We start from the raw sequence: 18,220 nt of genomic DNA, 5'->3' as shown, positions 1-18,220 counted from the left end.
AGGGAGGGGGGAGCCGCCCCCCAGCCCTCGCTTCTCCTACAGTTTCTTCCAGTCTCTGCGCTCAACTCCGGCGAGGCTGGAGCGCGGCGCGGGGCTGGGCAGGGCGGGCTCCGCCGCCGGCTCCCGGGGCGCCGCTCCGCAGCGGAGGCGGCGGGGAAGCGGCACAAGAGCGCGGCGCCCCCGCTGCATCCCGGCTTCTGATGCCCCTTCGCGACTGCACGCCAGCCCGGCGGCCGCGGCTCGGGGAGGATGCGGCTCTTCCTCCTCGCTGCAACTTTCTGGGGATTGTGCCTGGCGCCAGGTAAGGGCTCCGCGCCGGCGCTGGCAGCCTCCGTCCCATCGTAGCCCCTCGACGGAGCTGCTGCAGGGCGCTAAAACCAACGGAGCGGCGGAGCCCCCGTCCTGCCCGCGGCTCGCAGAGCATCCGCCGGTGTCCCCGGCGCGGGGAGAGGCGCAGCCCCGGTGCCTCTCGGCGGATGCCGCCCGCGGATGCCGGGCCGGGGGTCGGTGCCAGCGGTGCCAGCGGGCCGGGGGTCGGTGGCAGCGGGCGCTCCCGCCGCCGCAGCGCTCCCAGCGGAGGTCGGGGGGCTCGGGCCGGGGGTCCCCGCCGCGGGACGAGGGGCGCGGGATGTGCCGGCGGAGCGCTGCTGGCGAACCGCGGGAGCGCCTCGTTTGCATGATAAAGGCAGCTGGCGAGGGATGCTCCGCCGCTTTAATTGTGCATGGCAAAATAGTAATTAAATCGTTTGTAATTAATTAGTAGCTAAGTAAACCCGTCGGCACAGATAAGAGCCGGAGCGCATCTGTGAGCCGGGTTTCTCGCTGCGGGGCGCGGGCGGCTTTCAGCCCGCTGTGCCGATGGGCGGGCGATGGGCAGCGGCTGCGGGGCTGTGCCGGTGCCGATGCCGATGCCGGTGTCGGTACCGGTGCCCGTCGCCTCCTGGCGGCGGCGTCTCCAGCGCTGGAGCGGCCGCCCCGCGGAAAGGAGCATCAGCAGAGCCGGCAGCGTTCAGCCTCAGCGGCACGCTTCTTTTACTTTATATCTGTCAAAGAGATACTTTGGCTGAGCTGTTGAGTAGCTAGGAAAGGCCAAATGCGAGAGGGGAAAAGATAAGGAAGGTTTCTGGCACGTGTTGGTTGTTTGGTTTTTGTTTGTTTTGGTTTGTTTTTTTAAATACTATTTAAGGGCCGGTTGGATGGGGCACCCAGTTGAGTAGGTGGTGTCCCTGCCCGTGATGGGGGCTTGGAATGAGATGATCTATGAGGTCCTTTCCAAAAGAAAGCATTCCATGGTTTTGAACAAATCTCTGTCTGTTCCAGGTTCGGGTTTGCAAATACAGTGTTACCAGTGTGAGGAGTTCCAGCTAAATAATGACTGCTCCTCCCCAGAGTTCATCGTGAACTGCACAGTGAATGTTCAAGATATGTGTCAGAAAGAAGTAATGGAAAAAAGTTTTGGTAAGAATTTAATAATTACTCTTCTGTTGATCTGGTTTAGGTGGCATTTGTTGCTTTTGGCTCCACCCATTCATGGTGCTCAGCTTCATACGAATCTCCTGTCCCTACCTGAAGGGACTGGATTCAATGTCTTGTACTTCTGAGTGGCTTTGCAACTCAATGAAGTTAAGCATTTTCCTTTAAAACTGAAGGATGTAAAAACTGAAGGATGCAAGCCAAATGTTGATAAGGCTGGTTAAGACACAGCCTTATGGGTTTCTGATATAGTTTCCCAGCACTGGGAAATTAATAACAACAAGTTAGTTTAATCTCATTACAGTTAATTACATGGGCTTTTTCCCCAAGAGATAGAAGAGCATTAAATTAGTAATTCCCTCCTTTCTTTTATTTACTCAAGCAATTTATATACCCTGAAGATTCATCTTAAGGGATGGAAAGTGTGGTGATCTCTGCTTTCATCCATTAAAGAAACCATCAAGCAAAAGGGAGGAAGGGGTTTTTTTTAAATGGGGGGGGGGAGAGGAATTTAGGGGGGAAGAGAAGGGCACAAATTTTAATTTTTTTTTTCACTTACTCCAATTAATATTTAAGTTAACATATTAGGACAGCAATGTGTCCAAGAGGGAATCAGCTGTGATTCTGCACCTTGCCTCTATTGTCTTTTGAGCTGTTCTATAAATGGCTGGGCTTTGTTCAGCATCGAGGAAAGCATTTGAGATTTACAGAGAACTGTCGGGTCTTGCACTGCTGTGCTGCTCTGTAGCTTTCTATGTGAGCAGGAGACAGGGACTCTGCTGGGGACTCTGGGGCTGTGTGAGATGGAGGGAGGGAGCTGGAGCTGCAGGCAGCTGAGAGGGGGTCAGGAATTGGAATGGACAAGGAGCAGCCCCAGCCTGGATGTGCCCCCTGTGCCAAGCCTGGGGAGGAAAAGGAAATTTGGGACTTCAGAGCCCTGACTGAAGGGGATGCAGCTCTCTGGGACTGCCCATCCCACAGCTTTGGGGTTCTGCTGTTAGTGCAGCCCAAGGCACAGCCTGTCCTCTCCCAGCAAGTCCTCCAGGAGCAGCAGGAATCCTCTGTGTGCAATGATGTGCAGTCATCCACCCTGAGCAGCAGCAATGCTCCTTGGGCTGAGCAAACTCCTCTTCCTCCTCAGTCAGCTGCCCCCACCTGTGCTGCTGATCTCGGGCCACTGTGTAATCAGCCCTGGATAAACAATAATTGTTGTTACACGTCAAAAGCAGCTGAACTGCTGACACATTTCATCCTGGGTAACGCCATCCACAGTGACTACTGCTGTGAAATACTTAGAACCTGTCCAGTGTAGGGGGGAAGAAGCTGGTTTTAAGCTGTTTAAAGGAAGATTAGTCTCTCTTAAGTTATTTTTTTTACTGGAGTATTTTATTTCAAGTTTACTTGAAAAGGGTGGTGAGGGTGTGAGATAGTAACAGCTTGCAAGGTACCTTTAACATCTTGAGTATCTCTAAATGACTGCCTGAAGGCTTTGCTATCTCCACACCACAGCTTCTGTAGCACTTTCATGAGGTTGGACAGGATGTTGTGGTGATTTGGAGGGCTCTAGATGTGGTAGCAGACACAGATAAAAAAGTCAGATTTGAACTCTTTTCACTGATGCATAACTTGCCATTACTCCTGTGAAGAAATTGCAATACAGTAAATAAGCAGCTCTTAAACTGCTTGGTGGGGTTTTTTTCTGTGCAATTTTATGTTTTTTCTGAGTAGACCCCTGGATTTTTTCCTTTAGGAGGTTACTAACATGCTCTGCATAGCAGGTGCCACTGTTTTATTACATTTACTTCTATAAATGCATTTCTTATTAATTTTAAGTTCAGAGATTGTAAATTTCAGCCAGTTAATAAATTAAAAATTTAACCTATTTCAAATTGAATGAAATTTACATTGCAAACTTAGTTGCTGTTACCCTCAGTCAATTTTAGAGAGGGTTGGTTGTAAAACAGAGATGATTCAGTTCATCATCCTTTATTGGTTTTATTCCTAATTGGTATTTAAATGTGTGCAATATAAATGCCTTACTCTCACAAGTTTTATTTAATAATTCATTCTACTTCTACCAGTATATTTCATAAGCTGATTCTTTTGGCTCAAAAAGTGGCTGTTCCTGTGGCAGCCTCTGATGTGAGCAGCTAAGAAAGCAGGTGTTAGTAACTTCTATTTTGAATTAGATCATCAGGCATCTGATCTCAGCTGTTTGTTGTATCAGGTAGACATCTGCTCCTTTGGACACCTTAAAATTGAGCAGCAAATAGCAAAATGTTTTTCTCTCTCAAGGCTGAACTGTATTTTAAAATGTTGCCAGAAAAAGTTTAATGATTGTTAAAATTCTGTTCCAGTGGGAGATACAGGACAAGGCAGTATTTTCCCTGTGATAAAGAATCTTTCTAATTAATTTGTTAATTAAATCTCAAAAAAAAGAAAAAGAAAAACCCTTCTTTTAGAGGGAGGAGTGATGAGAATGGAAAGTGGTACTCAAGACTGTATCACAATATTTTTTATCCCACAGAAATTAATGTAAAGGATAAGTTTCTAGTGCATTCTTCAGCTGGATAAGCAGTGTTTGAAAACTGTGTAAACTAAATGTTTGACAAAGGAGCAAAGTTTTTACCATAATTCTACTTGCAGATACCTTGTGGAAATACCTGTGGTGGATTCCCTGCTCCCACTTGCCTCTCTCTTTCCAGTCTATGGACTTTTAAATTAGACACGTCAGTGCTCCTTCATTTTTAGAATATATGTAGCAACAAAAAAATCCCATAGTATATTGGGATCAAGTGAAACATCTTGGTGATAGATAGATAAGTATATAGTGTGTATATGCTTTTATATATATTATATATCATAGAAAACACACTGGTAATGATAGTCTTGCCTTTTACTGAGGGGAAGAGTTATCTGAGCATAAAGGTTGATCTAAAACCTACTTAAGGCAAAATGAAACTTGCCATGAGAATACATCAGCAAGGGATAAAGCAGGAGGGATGAGACAGCCAGCCCAGAGAGGTAGCCAGTCTCAATTTCTTGGAACTCTCTGCAAGTAAACCTGCCCACGTGCATGTTTTGAACAATACACCTTCTGTTCTAATCTAGTTGTGAACATACTTTTACCAACTTTAGCAAGGAAAAAAAAATTATTCACTGTAGCAATGCCAATACTTGAAAATATCAAGGATTTTTCCTTTTGCAAGCAAATTGGGAAGCAATCAGATTATTGTATTAATCTGCAATAAGGAATTTTGCTTATTTGTTTGGTTTACTATGGTTCTTTTAATGTATTTAATTGGTATATAAATCTGCAGTGTAGTTAAAGAAATTGCTCTGATTGTGTGCTTAAAAGCAGTGCATGGAAACACCAAGAACAAGATCAGATCAGCATCTCAGTGTTGAATTAGAATTTATCTATTTCTTTGAACTCTTTCCAGTACTGGTTTTCCCATCATTTGTTTTATCAGTGGCTGTGTCGTATGATGAGTTGGGCTGTGGTGAATTCTTGACCTGTGATTATTACTTGGTTTTGCCATGACTGAGTTGTGCATGTGTGCAAGGATTACAGAACCACATACTTTTTTCTGTGCTTCTGTATAGAATCCATTAGTACTAATATTAATTGCATATGAAGGGGAAATTATCAGGGATTTATGTCAAGGGGAAATTATGCTCTGGTGTACTTTTATTGACAAAGTGATTAAAACAGCAAACAAAGTTTAATGTTGCCAGAATTACTGTGGGCATTAAAGCTTTATAGGAAGCTGTTGTATCCCCAGTATCCATTTAGAAACAGTAAGAAACATCCACTGAATTGGTGGTGGATTTTTATTTATTTTTTGATTTTCCTCAACACTTTTTTGGTCAAAGGATATCAACATAACTCAATATAATTTGTTGGTGTTTGGGGGGCTTTTTTTGTTTTTTAATCAAAGCAAAGCATGATATAATAAATCTTTATTGGCAATTTTAAAAGATAAATAAAATTTTTGCATGGGACAGTTGGTACCTGTAACATCACATATTGTGCTACCAGGTGCCCAGTGAAATGAAGACATAATGTCAATACTGGAAACACAGTTCACTTTTGATATTGAATAAAAGACTTGCAGTGGACATTGTTAATTTGCACTGTATGCTGAACACTTGGATCTGTGGATACGTTTCTATTCAGAAACACTTTTTCTCAAATGTCACAGCCATTTCCTCACTTGTAAATTTTTTTCCAATCTTTGGGTTTCTCAGAAAACTTCCAGCCACTTATGGAATGCACTGACTTGAGTGTGTCAGCTAAGGAGAAATTATGAGAGTGTTCAGCAGCTGCTGTTCTGACTGCCTTTCAATAAAGAAAAGCAGCAGTGGAGTTAACAGTTCAAGCAGTTTATGACTTGAAAGTCATGACAAAGATCCAAGTGCAGAGTGATGAAGGCAGCATTATTTTAAGGAAGATGGGGTATCTGGTCCAGTGAGTTCCATCTTTCACAGGATGTGGACAATAGCTTTTTATGTTATTTTATTTCCCAGGCTTGTATGAAAGATATACAAATGAATTTTGTGATGATACAGTGCCCACAGCCTGGTGTCTCTTAAACCTCCCCTGAGAGTTTCCTATTGCATTTCACACACAAATGAGTTTGTGTTTCCAAACCTTTTTGAAGCCTGACCCTCTCTCTCCTCTTAGCTCCCAGTGACCTTATCAAATCATTGGCAAGCAAGCTTTAATTAATCCAAACAGTTTTCATTTCCATTTTTCCTTTGTAGTCTGGATGGTTTTTTTGGGAAACTTGACAAAACTGGATTTTGCCAACTTACCAGTAAGTCTTTGAAACTGGAAAAAGCCATATAAAACCCAGGAAAATCCTACTCTTAAGTTGAACAGGCTGTAAGACCCTGACTGTGAAAATAACTAAAGATTTAAGAGCAGAATGAATTCCAAAGTTCTGGCATGCAAGTGCCAGCATCTGAGCCATGCCACTCAAATTGGTAAGGACATTAATTAGGGATGCAGCAAGACTATTCATGTGTAAAATTATTTCTGTGACTTTTTGCAAGGATGTAGCATTTTAATATTTGTGAAGGTGAAAGGCTTGTGGCTTCCCTTCATGTCAGAATGTAAGGGTTGTCAAGAAAAATCCTCATACAGAATTCTGAAAATTGAGTCCAAGTTCACCTCTGTCTCTACAAGATGAAGTATATTTAGGTCTTGATGGCAAAGGACATTCAGATCTTGATTCCTTTGTATCAGGTAGGAGGAGAGGACGGAAGGCTGTGAGCCAGCTTTGTTGGGCAGATTGTGTGTTGTAGTGCTTGGCTGTACATCCACGTTGGTGAGCAGGGAAATGAAGCAGAACAGTAGGAAACCAAAGAATTATTAGATATGCAGGTGAAAGCTGAGCTTTGATCTCTCATTTGTAGCCTCCTGTGGCTTCAAAAAATATTTGATAACACTGCCATTAGCAGTTGTACTTCACTTTCCCAGCCTATGCATTTTTAAGCATTTTAATGCCATGCTTCAGCTTTGCAAGCAGTGGCAAAGACTTTTTTGTGATTTTTTTGCTGTTGTTAACAACACCATTTTGAGTCACATTTCCAGCACCAGAATTAGAAGGCACAATTTAGAAAAGATATCAGGGTAATCTAAACCCTTGTCCTCTGTCAGTTCACAATTGTCCAGTTTTCTCCTGAGCTGACTTAATTTCTGCAAGGTGTCATGTCAGGGTCAGAAGGAGAGTGATGAGGCCAGACTTTCATTGTCAAAAGCTTCTTGTTAGTTTCTGAAAAAAGTGCAACTTTTAAAAAGTGCCAAATGTATGGAGGGTTTGTGATGATATTAGGTTTTCATACAAAATCATGATGACAATATGCTAAGTGAACCAGGTGATTTATTTTCATTTTGCGGGGGGGGGGCAGAGTGGGCTGGGTTTGTTTTATTTTTAATAGAATTGTATACTCCCTAAGAACCTAAAGGCATGAATATGCTTTTATCTTGTCTATAGAATGCATCAAAGGGAGGACCAGGATGAAATAGCTGCAGTCCTAAAACACAAGATTAAAAATCAGGAAGTGTGTGCATAGCTTTGCAATAGATTTCAAGTCACATGCTTTTAGTGCCTTGGGGGTTTTTTGGTCTGGAAAACATTGACCATGGTATCTCACAGTATTTAAGTAGCTGTTTACAAGGTAATTAGAAAATCTTGTGATACAATTCTAGCAAGGTGCAAATTATTTAAACCACTTGTCTCATCAACTTTCTCTCTGGAGTTCACATGGATAAGAAGAATTATTGTGAAGTGAAACTTAGAGGAGTTGGATATTATCATATTTTACACTTGCTCAAATTGGGGTTTGGGGTTTTTGGGAGGGTTTCTTGTAACAATGAATTTACAGCCATAGCTGAAAGGCTGTGTGTTCAGGAAGCTGAATTCATACTTTAAACCAATAAAAACATGATCTGAGTAAAACCAATTGTTTGGGGAAGCAGAACATCAAAAGAATGATTGACTGCTCTTCAAATATTCAGTCACCTTCTATGATATTTAGGACCTTATTAGATAGAATATTTATAATCACTTTCTCTAGAAAACAGCAAATCACAATAGGACCCCTGGAGTCTGTCACTGTTTGATATATATGAACTAGCTGAGGAAGTGACAATTATCATAGCAAAACCACTGAAGCCATAAAGAGATGGGCATAAAACCTAATACAGAACTTAAAAAACATAATTTGCAAACGTATTTGTGTATAGTCTGAATCCAATTTTTTAGCATTACTGATACAGTAAAATGCAGAAATAATCACATTTATGTTTTATGTTCCATAGAAGGTGATGTTCACCTGTTTACGTGTTATTCTTGCACAAGTATAAATTCTCATTTTATTTCTTGGCAGACATCAGAAAAGTGCTTTTGTAAGTCCTGCTGGGTGCTGAATTTTGCTTGAGTGCAGGGTGAGCTAGTGACAGTTTAGGGAAAAAAATACAGAATAAAATATATGAATGAAATCACAAAGCAAGCGTGGCTAGGCAGAGCACACATCAAGGGTGTGTGCTATGCACAATGAGAGGGAAAATTTGCAGATTCACCAAGAGCAGAAAATATAAAGTTCTGGTGAAGTAAGACAGTTGGAACTATGCAGGATATTCAAAGAAAGGAGTATTGGTACATAAGCACAGTCATCAGCTTTTCTCTATGAGCAACAACGCTGAGAGAACACCCAAACAGATCCTAGCAATGCCAATGCAAGAGCTAGGACAAGGCCGGGGGGCTCCTCCTGAGTTCTGTGTGCTACACTGTGAATTATCCCCTGCTGGCCAAGTTCCCAGCTTTTGCTTAGATGAGATGAGCAAATTTAAACACCCATCTAAAAGAGTTGAGTAGAGGTTCTGTCAAAATTGTGAGTGTACACCTCAAACTTGCCTTGATCACCTGCTGGCTTTCTCAGCCTCTTTAAGATACAAAACTTTTCTACTGCTCTTTTTTTTGCTTCCAGCACCTGGTGCAGCCTTGAAAAGGCTCAAGGATGCCTCAGTGCTGGGCCCCAGCTGGACACAGACTTCTTTCTAAGCTCCAGAAGATTTATGAGGCAGCTCTGCTCAGAGCACGTGCAGGGGATTTTGCTGAAGCGCTGTTTGTGGCGTGAGCTGCACAAGACTGACCTTCACACCTGTGCCTGTGAAATTGGTTATATGCATATAAAATAGAAAATATATAACATAAAAAAATATATATAAAATGGTGTAGAAAAAGCATTCTTTAAAAAAGTGGAGTGTCAGTGACAGCCCATAAGATCAGAGAACATCTGGTTTGGAAAGCTCAGTGTTGGGCAAAGTGGCACTGTCCACTTGACTGAGGCAAGCTTAGAGAGGAGAGCTTGTGGCCATCAGGTCCTGGGGTGAAGGACAGGGCTGTGACTTCCTGCTGAGCTGTGCCTTTGCAGAAAGCAGTTTCAGAGTAGCTGGGTCATCATGGGAGTGGGAAGGTGACTTTTTTTGGAAATTAGCTCACTGATCTCAGAGGTGATAGCCTGGCTGCCTGTTTTGGCTCTGTGCATTTTGCTGAAGGACACTCCTGAGAGTACAGGTGCAAGCTGGAGTTGCACACTGCTTGGATTGTGCTTGGCTCTTAAAAGTTGGAGAGTCATGCTTACACAGCATCTTTTTGTCTGCACCTCCTACAACAGAAGACTCAGAGGTGTCTAATAAGGTTCTTTTCAATCAGCAAGAGAAAAACCTTGGATCTTCTGGTGCCTTCTGCATAAAGACAGTGTAAGTAGGTGTGATGTCACCTTTTTTGGTTGTCCTAGTAACAGGTTAAGCTGCTATTCAAGAGACATGCACTGGGCTGTGCAGACAGGGTAGAGGAAAGAACACTCACTTTTGGACTGGAATAAATTATTGCTCGAATTGTTTGTTACAATCAAGACAGAATGCACTTGTGTGTGGACAAAACAGTGCCAGAGTGCAGATGCACAGGACTGGACTGGATCCAGCTGAGAAAATAAATATTGCAAGCAGGAACTACAGAAAAGCCAAAAGATTTACACCCATCCCTTCATTGCAAGGAGTAAGGCAGAAATATTAGTTTGGGCCTTGACACTGTCTAAATATGTGATGATTTGTGGGGCAGAGAGAGGTGTAACCATGGGCAAGCTGCTTAGTCTAGAAATAAATTTTCAATGCCAAATTTGAGCCAAAATTTGCTTTAAAAAACCCCTGAAAACAAACATGGCTGTTGTAGGTATATGTGACAGGAGAGGGTGTGGGATTTGAGCACATTATCACACAGCTGTTCTAGCTCTGTGTACTCCCCCCTTACCTTGAAGTTTCTTGATCTGCATCCCACAAACCTTGAAGCCAAAATAATGGAAAATCTGTTGGTCAGTAGTAGCTCCTTCACAGTAAAACATCCGTATGGTACCTAAACTGCTGTTGGGGGTCTGCTGATCCCTGAAAAAGTACAAGTTACAAACTACTTCCATCAAGTAATTGGTCAATAAATATACTAATTGAGTAGCTGTAAATATGCTAATTGATCACTGGTGCCAATTGTGGAGGGTGGGCAGCTGGGAATGACCCCATCCCAGTAAAAGCAGGGTGTAAAAAGTGAATCTCCTTGCTTAGCCAGTGACTCAGAACAATCTGAGGTAGAAGAAAAGCTTCCAGAAAGGTTTGCAGTTATTTTTCTGGGTGATATGTTAATGAATGCATTGGGCTGATTGCTCAGGCAAGAATACCCAGTAATTAGCAGTTATGTCTGTGCTATGAGTCTTGTGAGGCAGATAACCACTTTGAAGATCTGTCTGCAGTTCAGCCTGCTGGTGGCAAATGATTCAGGGAGATCTTGGGGATGGTTTGGAACTGGCTCAGTGATGCTGCAAGGGAGGAGTTTGAGGAAAGATCTCAGGATGTAACTCAGATAGAGAGGAGGCTGCTGTCCTGGCTGAACCCTGGGGGTGAGCTGAAGTTACTGGGGCCCATTAACCTGTTTGCTGGAGTGAGGAGATGGTGTCTCTGCTATCAGATCATGCAAGTCAGTTGTACTCATGTGTTTCCTACCAGAATTATGATAGGAAGAAGATTAAGGAGTAACTAAAGACACAGCACAAGTGTTTTTAAAATGCCACACCTGCAGTGCGAACATTCCCTCTTTTTCCACCAACTTCTGTGCCTGTGTGCATTGTGTCTTCCTGTCAAGATACTGCAGAACCAGAGAGAGAGAGAGCACAGCCCTTCCATGCTGAGCAAGCTTGCTTCTTACCTGATGCTTTGTAAAAAGCACTTAGTGTGATAGCAGCTGGTTTGTGAGATCAAGAGACTCTATCAGTACTCAAAGGAAAAGATCTTGGATGTGAAGGGCATGTTAGCAAAGGAGCTGTTAAAAACCTGATGGAAGAGCTGAGTTTTTTAAGTAAAAAAAATCTTTCTAAAATTTAGATAACTAGAACAGGGAATGGGAATAAACAATCATTTGGGTGTGAAATTTCCTATTGTAAGGCATTTACTGAAAAGCAACTGGAGAAGTGTTACAAGGGGATTTTGTTGCTAGTCAGATTATTCTCCTTATTTAGGTGTGAACATGGTCCATCTGTTCATGAGACTTTGAGCAGTAAAATTTCAGTCTGTGCAGGAATATTGTGTTTTGACTTTAAAAGGAGCTCAGGATTGTTCTGTGGGATTGATCCTGGGGAACAGATCTGTTGTAAACCTGTGGAGTTAAGCTGCAGGACTTTGATTTTTTTGGAGGAGAGGTTTCCTAGAGTTGTCTGGTGAAAACCATGCCTCAGAGGGCATCATCTAATTGTTCACAGCAGTAAACAATTCCAGGCTCCTAATCTATGGGAGAAGTGCAAAGTGTGATATTTCCACACTATAAATTATCCAAACTAATAAATCACTAGTTCAAGTTGTGAACAGAGCTTTGCAGGAAACCTGTGAAAAGGAAACAGCAGGAAGAGAGTGATCTATAAAATGATGGGAATAGGAAATCTGCCAGGGTCAAAAGCTTTTTAGAGGCTTGGTCTTTGAGGGGAAAGTCAAATTCACTGCTGTTCATGTGGGAGACTGAGGAATGGCTGAGTTTGGTGGGTGTTTGTTGCTCAGGGAAATAATCTGTGATGGGGAGATGCGAGATCAGGTCATTGTGCTTGGTTTAATTGAATACAGGAGTCCTTTCTCAAGAGGGAAGGGGAAGGAAAAACACTAATTGTAGCCATGGGAAGAATCATATCTGCCTCTGCTCTGGGAAGACCACAGGAGGAATATGGACAAAGCACTAGGTCTTTTTGGGGAACATCAGCTGAGATTTTGGTATTGTAAAGCTGATCAGTGGCAGCACCAGTGAGGCTCCTTGACAGCAGTGGTTTGTCACCAGAGACAGAACTCCCTTCTTTTTGCAAACTGTAGTAATAAAGATTGCATTGCTTGATCTGTGTGCCTTTGCTGTTACAGGGAGAACAGCCCACAGCTCCTCTTCCTTCTTGAGAAAAGGCTCTACCTGCTGTGTTGATTGATTGAAGCTCACTGGAGACAGAGGAAGATTTAACACTCACTTGAGGGCTTCTCTTCATAAGTTCAATGAGATAGATAGCCTAAAAACACATTTCAGAGTTGAGATTTGCAGAGGGAGAGCACAAAGCAAGGAAACCCCTGCATTGTTGGGATGGCAGCAGTGTTGTGACAGTATAAAAGAATTGCTTTAATTAAAAGTCTCTGAAGACAGGAAATCCTTCTTTCTGAGCACAGCCCAAAGAAAGGGTGTTCTGCTGCTACTCTCAGCACTCAGAGGTGCAGTGGCTCATGCCAAATTACAGAGGTTTCTCCTGGACCATGGAGGTGCTGTAGTGGTTATTAAGTCTCTGGGGACTGAACAAATATCTGCAGGCACTGTACATCTAGCACCAGGGTTATGTTCCCTCCTCACGCCCTCCAAAAAAGTCTCGATCGCTGTGCATATAAAGACATTTTGGGACCATGCCACAAGATGCAAAGGCACCATTCTCCAAGAGAATCGTGTTCCCTTGCTTTTCAGGAGGAAAAAACTAAAACCTTTTGGAAAATCCCATATTCAAAAAGAATAGTGATTTTATCATCCTTAGGAATATCCCTACTGCTTTTTGTAACTACCAGCAGGCAAGCATCCATTATCTATTTCTATTATGTGTATGTTTTTCTAAGACAAAATTTCTACTGTAACACTTGCAGGACATTTTTGGAGTAATGAGGTGGGGAACTGCCATAACCATTTTCCACTGTGACAAAAGAAAATACAACTGTGTATTTTACAGCTTTTTTAAACCATGTTAAAATAGCAGCTAAAATATATGCATCAGAATGTACTTTTTCAGTTAAAAACAATCTGAGAAATTATAAATTAGCTTATTAATTAAAATTACCTTAAATTACATTCAAAAAGGGAAGACTTTCAAAAAAGACACTTCCATAGAAATGGAAATTTTTGTTATTGAGGGTATTAAACTTCACAGATAAGCAAGAACTGAGATTACCTGGAAAAGTACTTCTAATTTTTCTTCAAAAAAAATTTAAAAGGGGAGGGAGGAGGATGAAAGTTTTGCTTATAATCATCCTCCTTTTACTCCTAGTTACCTGTCTGTGTGTGGCAAAGAAACAAGAAAAAAAAAATTCTCAAAAGACAAATGAAGAGCATAGAAAGCTGTAATTACTTAGACACCTTAACTCAGACATGTTCAGCAATAGAAACAAAACTAATTTTCTCACTAATTGCATTTCAGTTATAGCTATTCAAACAGTTTATTCTGAAAGATGAAGAATTCCAGCTATAAAATGCACCATTTGATATACATTATGCAAATTAAGTCTGTCATATTTTTGGTTCCAACCAGGATCGAAGTACAGAGAAATCCCGGGTGGAGCGACAGCGGTGCCCCGGCAGTGCAGGGCTGTTTGTCCTGTCACTGCCGAGGTTTCTGCCCTGGGCACCAGCAGTGCTTTGGGGCACTGAGAGCTGGCTTTGCAGCTGCTTTTGAGCAGGAATCCTGCTGTGAGGTGTTCCCCTCAAACGGAGTAACCCTTGTTGTGTGTCGCAGGGATCATGTACCGCAAGTCCTGCGCCTCCTCGGCCGCGTGCCTGATCGCCTCCGCCGGCTACCAGTCCTTCTGCTCCCCTGGCAAGGTCAACTCCGTCTGCATCAGCTGCTGCAACACTCCCCTCTGCAATGGACCCCGCCCCAAGAAGAGGGGCAACTCTGCTGTGGTGCCCAGGGCACACATGATGACCACTCTTCTGCTCCTTAAATTGGCTCTGTTGGTTTTGTACTGCTAAACTTCAAGCAAGTTGGTTTGTTTGGTTTGGTTTTTTTTTTCCCCTGACGCAATTTGTTCTGCATCCTTCTTTCTTCAAAGACGCTGCAATTATTTTCTGTTTGTTTCCAAATCCCTGTCAAGAGCAAGGGAAGTTCAGTGGTTGTGTGGAGAAGAGGGGCTGATATTTTTGTCAGCTAATGAGTTCATTTAGCAGATTGAATTTCCAGTGTGCACTTAAAAATCCCAGCAGGACACAGAACTCCTGTTCCTTTTGCATAACTGGAAACAAATCCATCCGTGTTATTCCTTTTGCCATGTTGTCACTTTCCTGGGTCATTTCAATTTCCATCTTTTTAAGCTCATTGCTAAGCAGTAACTTTGCCTTATGAGGTCACACTTGATGTTCACAAAGGCCGTTCTGTGCGCCCTGACCGGGCTCTGAGCCGCTCTCCAGGGGCGCCGCTTCCAGGCTGGGATCTGAGGGTGCAGAACCCGTCTCCTGTGGGCTGCAGCCGGGCGTGGGCTCCTTCTGGAAGGTGCTCAGGAAAACTTTGGCATTGCCCTTGGTGGAAGAGCCGCGCCTGGAGGACAAGAAGAGCAGGGGGCGCAGGGAGCGGCTGCTGCGCGCCGCGGAGCTCTGGTTGGCCCTGAGGAACCGCTCCCTGTTGGCGTGCTGCAGCGTGAGGCGGCAGCACAGCACCTGCAGGAACACGCTGCGGAACTGCCGCGAGGAGATGTTGTACAGCAGCGGGTTCACCACCGAGCTGAGGTAGAAGAAGATGTCGGCGATGGGAAGGAGGGTGACGTAGGCTTTGAAGTAGGAGTATGTCCAGTCCTGCTTGGGTTTGGCGGCTGCCATGATCCTCCTGACCTGGTTTGGCATCCAGCAAACCGCCAGAGTGGCGATGATCAGTCCTGCGGGCACAGAGAGCGAGAAAGAGGTCTGCATACGTGGGGGAAGACACATGAAACACCATCAGTTCTGCACTTACTTGTTAGGAAATAGTACCAATTTTTCAGTGTTTTGCTTGACAGCTTTTTCTGCCAGTAGCATTTTTTGTTTGTTGTTTTTAATAACTGTTACAAGGTCATTGCGGCACATGCTCAGACAAAACACTGCAGTGCTTGGATGGTGTTTCTTTGTACCTGTTGTCATTTATTGGTTTTCAGAGTGTTCTTTCTCTGATCATCTGTGTCTTTGGAAAGAATATGGTTTTAGTTTGGTTTCTGCTCTTACATTTCTTCTGTCTTTCCCTTTACTTTGAAAAACAAACACAATAAATAGAACCTATAGCCATATTAGATCAGGCAATACCCAGAAGAGATCAGATTCTTGTTTGTACTTTACAAAAAAGAAAATGTATGCATAATAATATATTTCGTGTTATTTTTGGTAGATTTCCTCTTACAGAAGCTATTTTTAAGTAAAATGTGTATGGATCTTTTTATGGTAATTAAGATATGTTGGGCTTTCTTAAAAATCAGATTCCAGTGGAATTAAATGATGAATGTAAATGAGAAAAACCCAAGCCTAATCATGAAAGTGTAAGCAGTTTCAGATTGTAAATTATGCTTTAAAATGTGGTATCTGACCATTTTGTATTTATATGTAAATATAAATACATGTTGCTGCATCACTAATGGCATTAAAAAGGGGTGGCTGAAGTGTTGGATGTCTGAAAATTCTGCCTGCGTGGATTGAGTTCTGCAGAGTGCAGCAGCCCTGCAGGAATGTGCCAGTGGCTGGAGCTGGCTGTGCTCAGGCAGGACATGGAGCAGGAGCAAGGCACCTCATGGCATCCTCTGTTTCTCCTGTGTGCCATCATTGGAAATCCTGCAACCCTGTGTGACATCCCAGGTACACAGAGTCACTCCTCCTGCTGCTGCTGTCCCAGCAGTGCTGGCTCACAGGGCAGCCTTCAGTCTGCTGCCCCCTCTTTCCTTCTCTCTGCGCAGGAGCTGTGCCTTACACCAGCTTTGGAGGGAGCAGAAGCTGCAGCTTGGCTGCTTCCCTGGGCAGGGAATGTCCTGGTGGGGCAATTCTCACCCTGTGTCACCTTGTTAACCTCATCCAGTACCTGACCCCTGCTCCCAACAGCAGCACAGAAGCTGTTTAATTCTTGCTTCTCTAGGCTGAGTCAGATTTCCCCCACTGGACAGGTCGCTGTAGCAGTGCCACTCAGAAATAGCAGGGTTTTGAAGCCAGGAAAAGGATACTTCACTAGCAGGAAGATGTGAATGTAGCAGGGAAGGGAAGCAAGAAATAGAATAAAGATTTTTCAAGGCTTTGAAACTGCCAGAGCTTCATCAGGCTCTGTCCAAGTTCTCACCACCAGTACCCCCAAGCAAAGAAAAGGTATGGAATGCCTTTTAAAAAAAGAAATAGATTTTTTTTCATAAAAGGGATAATGACTTTAACGAATTTATTATCTCCCTGAATAAGCTACCAAATAAAAGCTCTCCTTTGGATCCCTTGCTTCTGTAATCACTTACTGTCACAATAACTTTGTTGGGATGGGGACGTAGCAGATCTTAAACCTACAGCACTGGCTTAAGAGCCCTGGAGGGCTGTTGTTGGCAGGCCAGCAGTAAATCCATCAGCAAAACCTTTGCCATTTTCAGTTCTTTACCTACCAGAACTCTCCTCAGCCACTGTTTCTTTGCTCTCAGTCCCACAGTCCCTCCCTGCCTCTGATTTTCTCCTGCCACCTTGCCTCACTGTTCAGTACCTGCTGTGCCCCCGTGATCTGAATTTTGCATTAATCCTGCAAATGTTTATGGCCTTCAGTGCTCTTTTCCTGCTGTCATCTTAACAACTATAGGCTGTCAGTCCTGCCATGGGCCAAAAGCAAATAAGGCCCCTTCAGCAGTGACTTGTGATGGGCCTTATAGAAAGGCAGTGGAAGGATTCTGTTGCTTCACTGGGGCTTCTTCTCTGGTGCAACTTAAACACAAAGTTCACAAGCCCAAATCTGTGGAATTCTCATCAAATTCTACCAGAAGATCTCTTTCAAGTGAGAAGAAAATGAGCTGTATTGTACAATTTTTTTTTTTTTGTTCTTGGTTAGAAACAGGACACTTCATCATGCTGATTAATAGTTTCCTAAATTATGAGTGCTGCTGTGAAAAACTGTGAGCAAACAATGCATGCATTCATTTTTAAAGCCCAACTATATTGCTCTGAGATGTCTGATATTTTTTTGCTTCTATCTGAATTCCTTGGCATTGACCTTTCTTTTTAATTCTAACTGCCAACTGCTTCAGATACCTCCTTATATTCTTCAGACCCTTTTGTTCTGAAGAAGCGAGTATCTGGTAGTGTGTACAGCCAGTGAAAAATGAGCTGCTTGTGCCCTTGTGCAGCACAGGCAGGTTTGTCTCTCAGGGGGCGGGAGGGGATGACGGCTGCAAAACTGTTGTTTCCCAGGGATGACTAATTGTTCATTTTCACACTTTGAGAAGATGCCTGTTGACTGAAGGAGATGCACCATGCAAATAAACATGCTGACAGACTCACAATATTTTTTGCAGCTTTCACACTTGGCATGGCAGTGTGGAGTAAAGGGAAGCACAGCAGAAGAGCACCTCGGGTGTGACGGTGTTCACAGGGGTCCCAGGACCAGGAAGGAGACGAGGATCTGACTCCATGTTTCAGAAGGCTGATTTATTATTTTATGATATATGATAATAAAACTATACTAAAAGAATAGAGGAAAGGATTTCATCAGAAGGCTAGCTAAGAATAGAAAAAGAAGAATGATAACAAAGGTTTGTGTCTCGGACAGAGAGTCCAAGCCAGCTGACTGTGATTGGCCATTAATTAGAAACAACTCTATAAGACCAATCACAGATGCACCTGTTGCATTCCACAGCAGCAGATAATCATTGTTTACATTTTGTTCCTGAGGCCTCTCAGCTTCTCAGGAGAAAAAATCCTAAGGAAAGGATGTTTCAGAAAAT

The 18,220-nt window shown here is 43.2% G+C and overlaps 2 protein-coding genes across 2 annotated transcripts in view; one reads left to right on the top strand and one right to left on the bottom strand.

Moving 5' to 3' along the window:
- Positions 1-116: 116 nt before the first annotated feature.
- Positions 117-15,921, top strand: LYPD1 (LY6/PLAUR domain containing 1). The gene is made up of 3 exons (XM_030952416.1): positions 117-301; positions 1,321-1,458; positions 14,044-15,921. Exons 1-3 carry the CDS (start codon positions 250-252, stop codon positions 14,277-14,279), a joined length of 426 nt encoding a protein of 141 aa, XP_030808276.1. The 5' UTR covers positions 117-249; the 3' UTR covers positions 14,280-15,921.
- The window catches only part of GPR39 (G protein-coupled receptor 39), a 74,325-nt gene continuing 70,648 nt past the window's right edge, over positions 14,544-18,220 (bottom strand). The window contains exon 2 of the mRNA XM_030952415.1: positions 14,544-15,175. Coding sequence (XP_030808275.1) covers positions 14,652-15,175 — 524 coding nt within the window. The 3' untranslated portion in view covers positions 14,544-14,651. The remainder of the gene's footprint in view (positions 15,176-18,220) is intronic.

The sequence above is a fragment of the Camarhynchus parvulus genome, chromosome 7, assembly GCF_901933205.1.
Source record: "Camarhynchus parvulus chromosome 7, STF_HiC, whole genome shotgun sequence".
Taxonomy (NCBI): Eukaryota; Metazoa; Chordata; class Aves; order Passeriformes; family Thraupidae; genus Camarhynchus; species Camarhynchus parvulus.
Note: the sequence above shows the minus strand (reverse complement) of the source record. Positions and strands in the feature narration are given on the sequence as shown.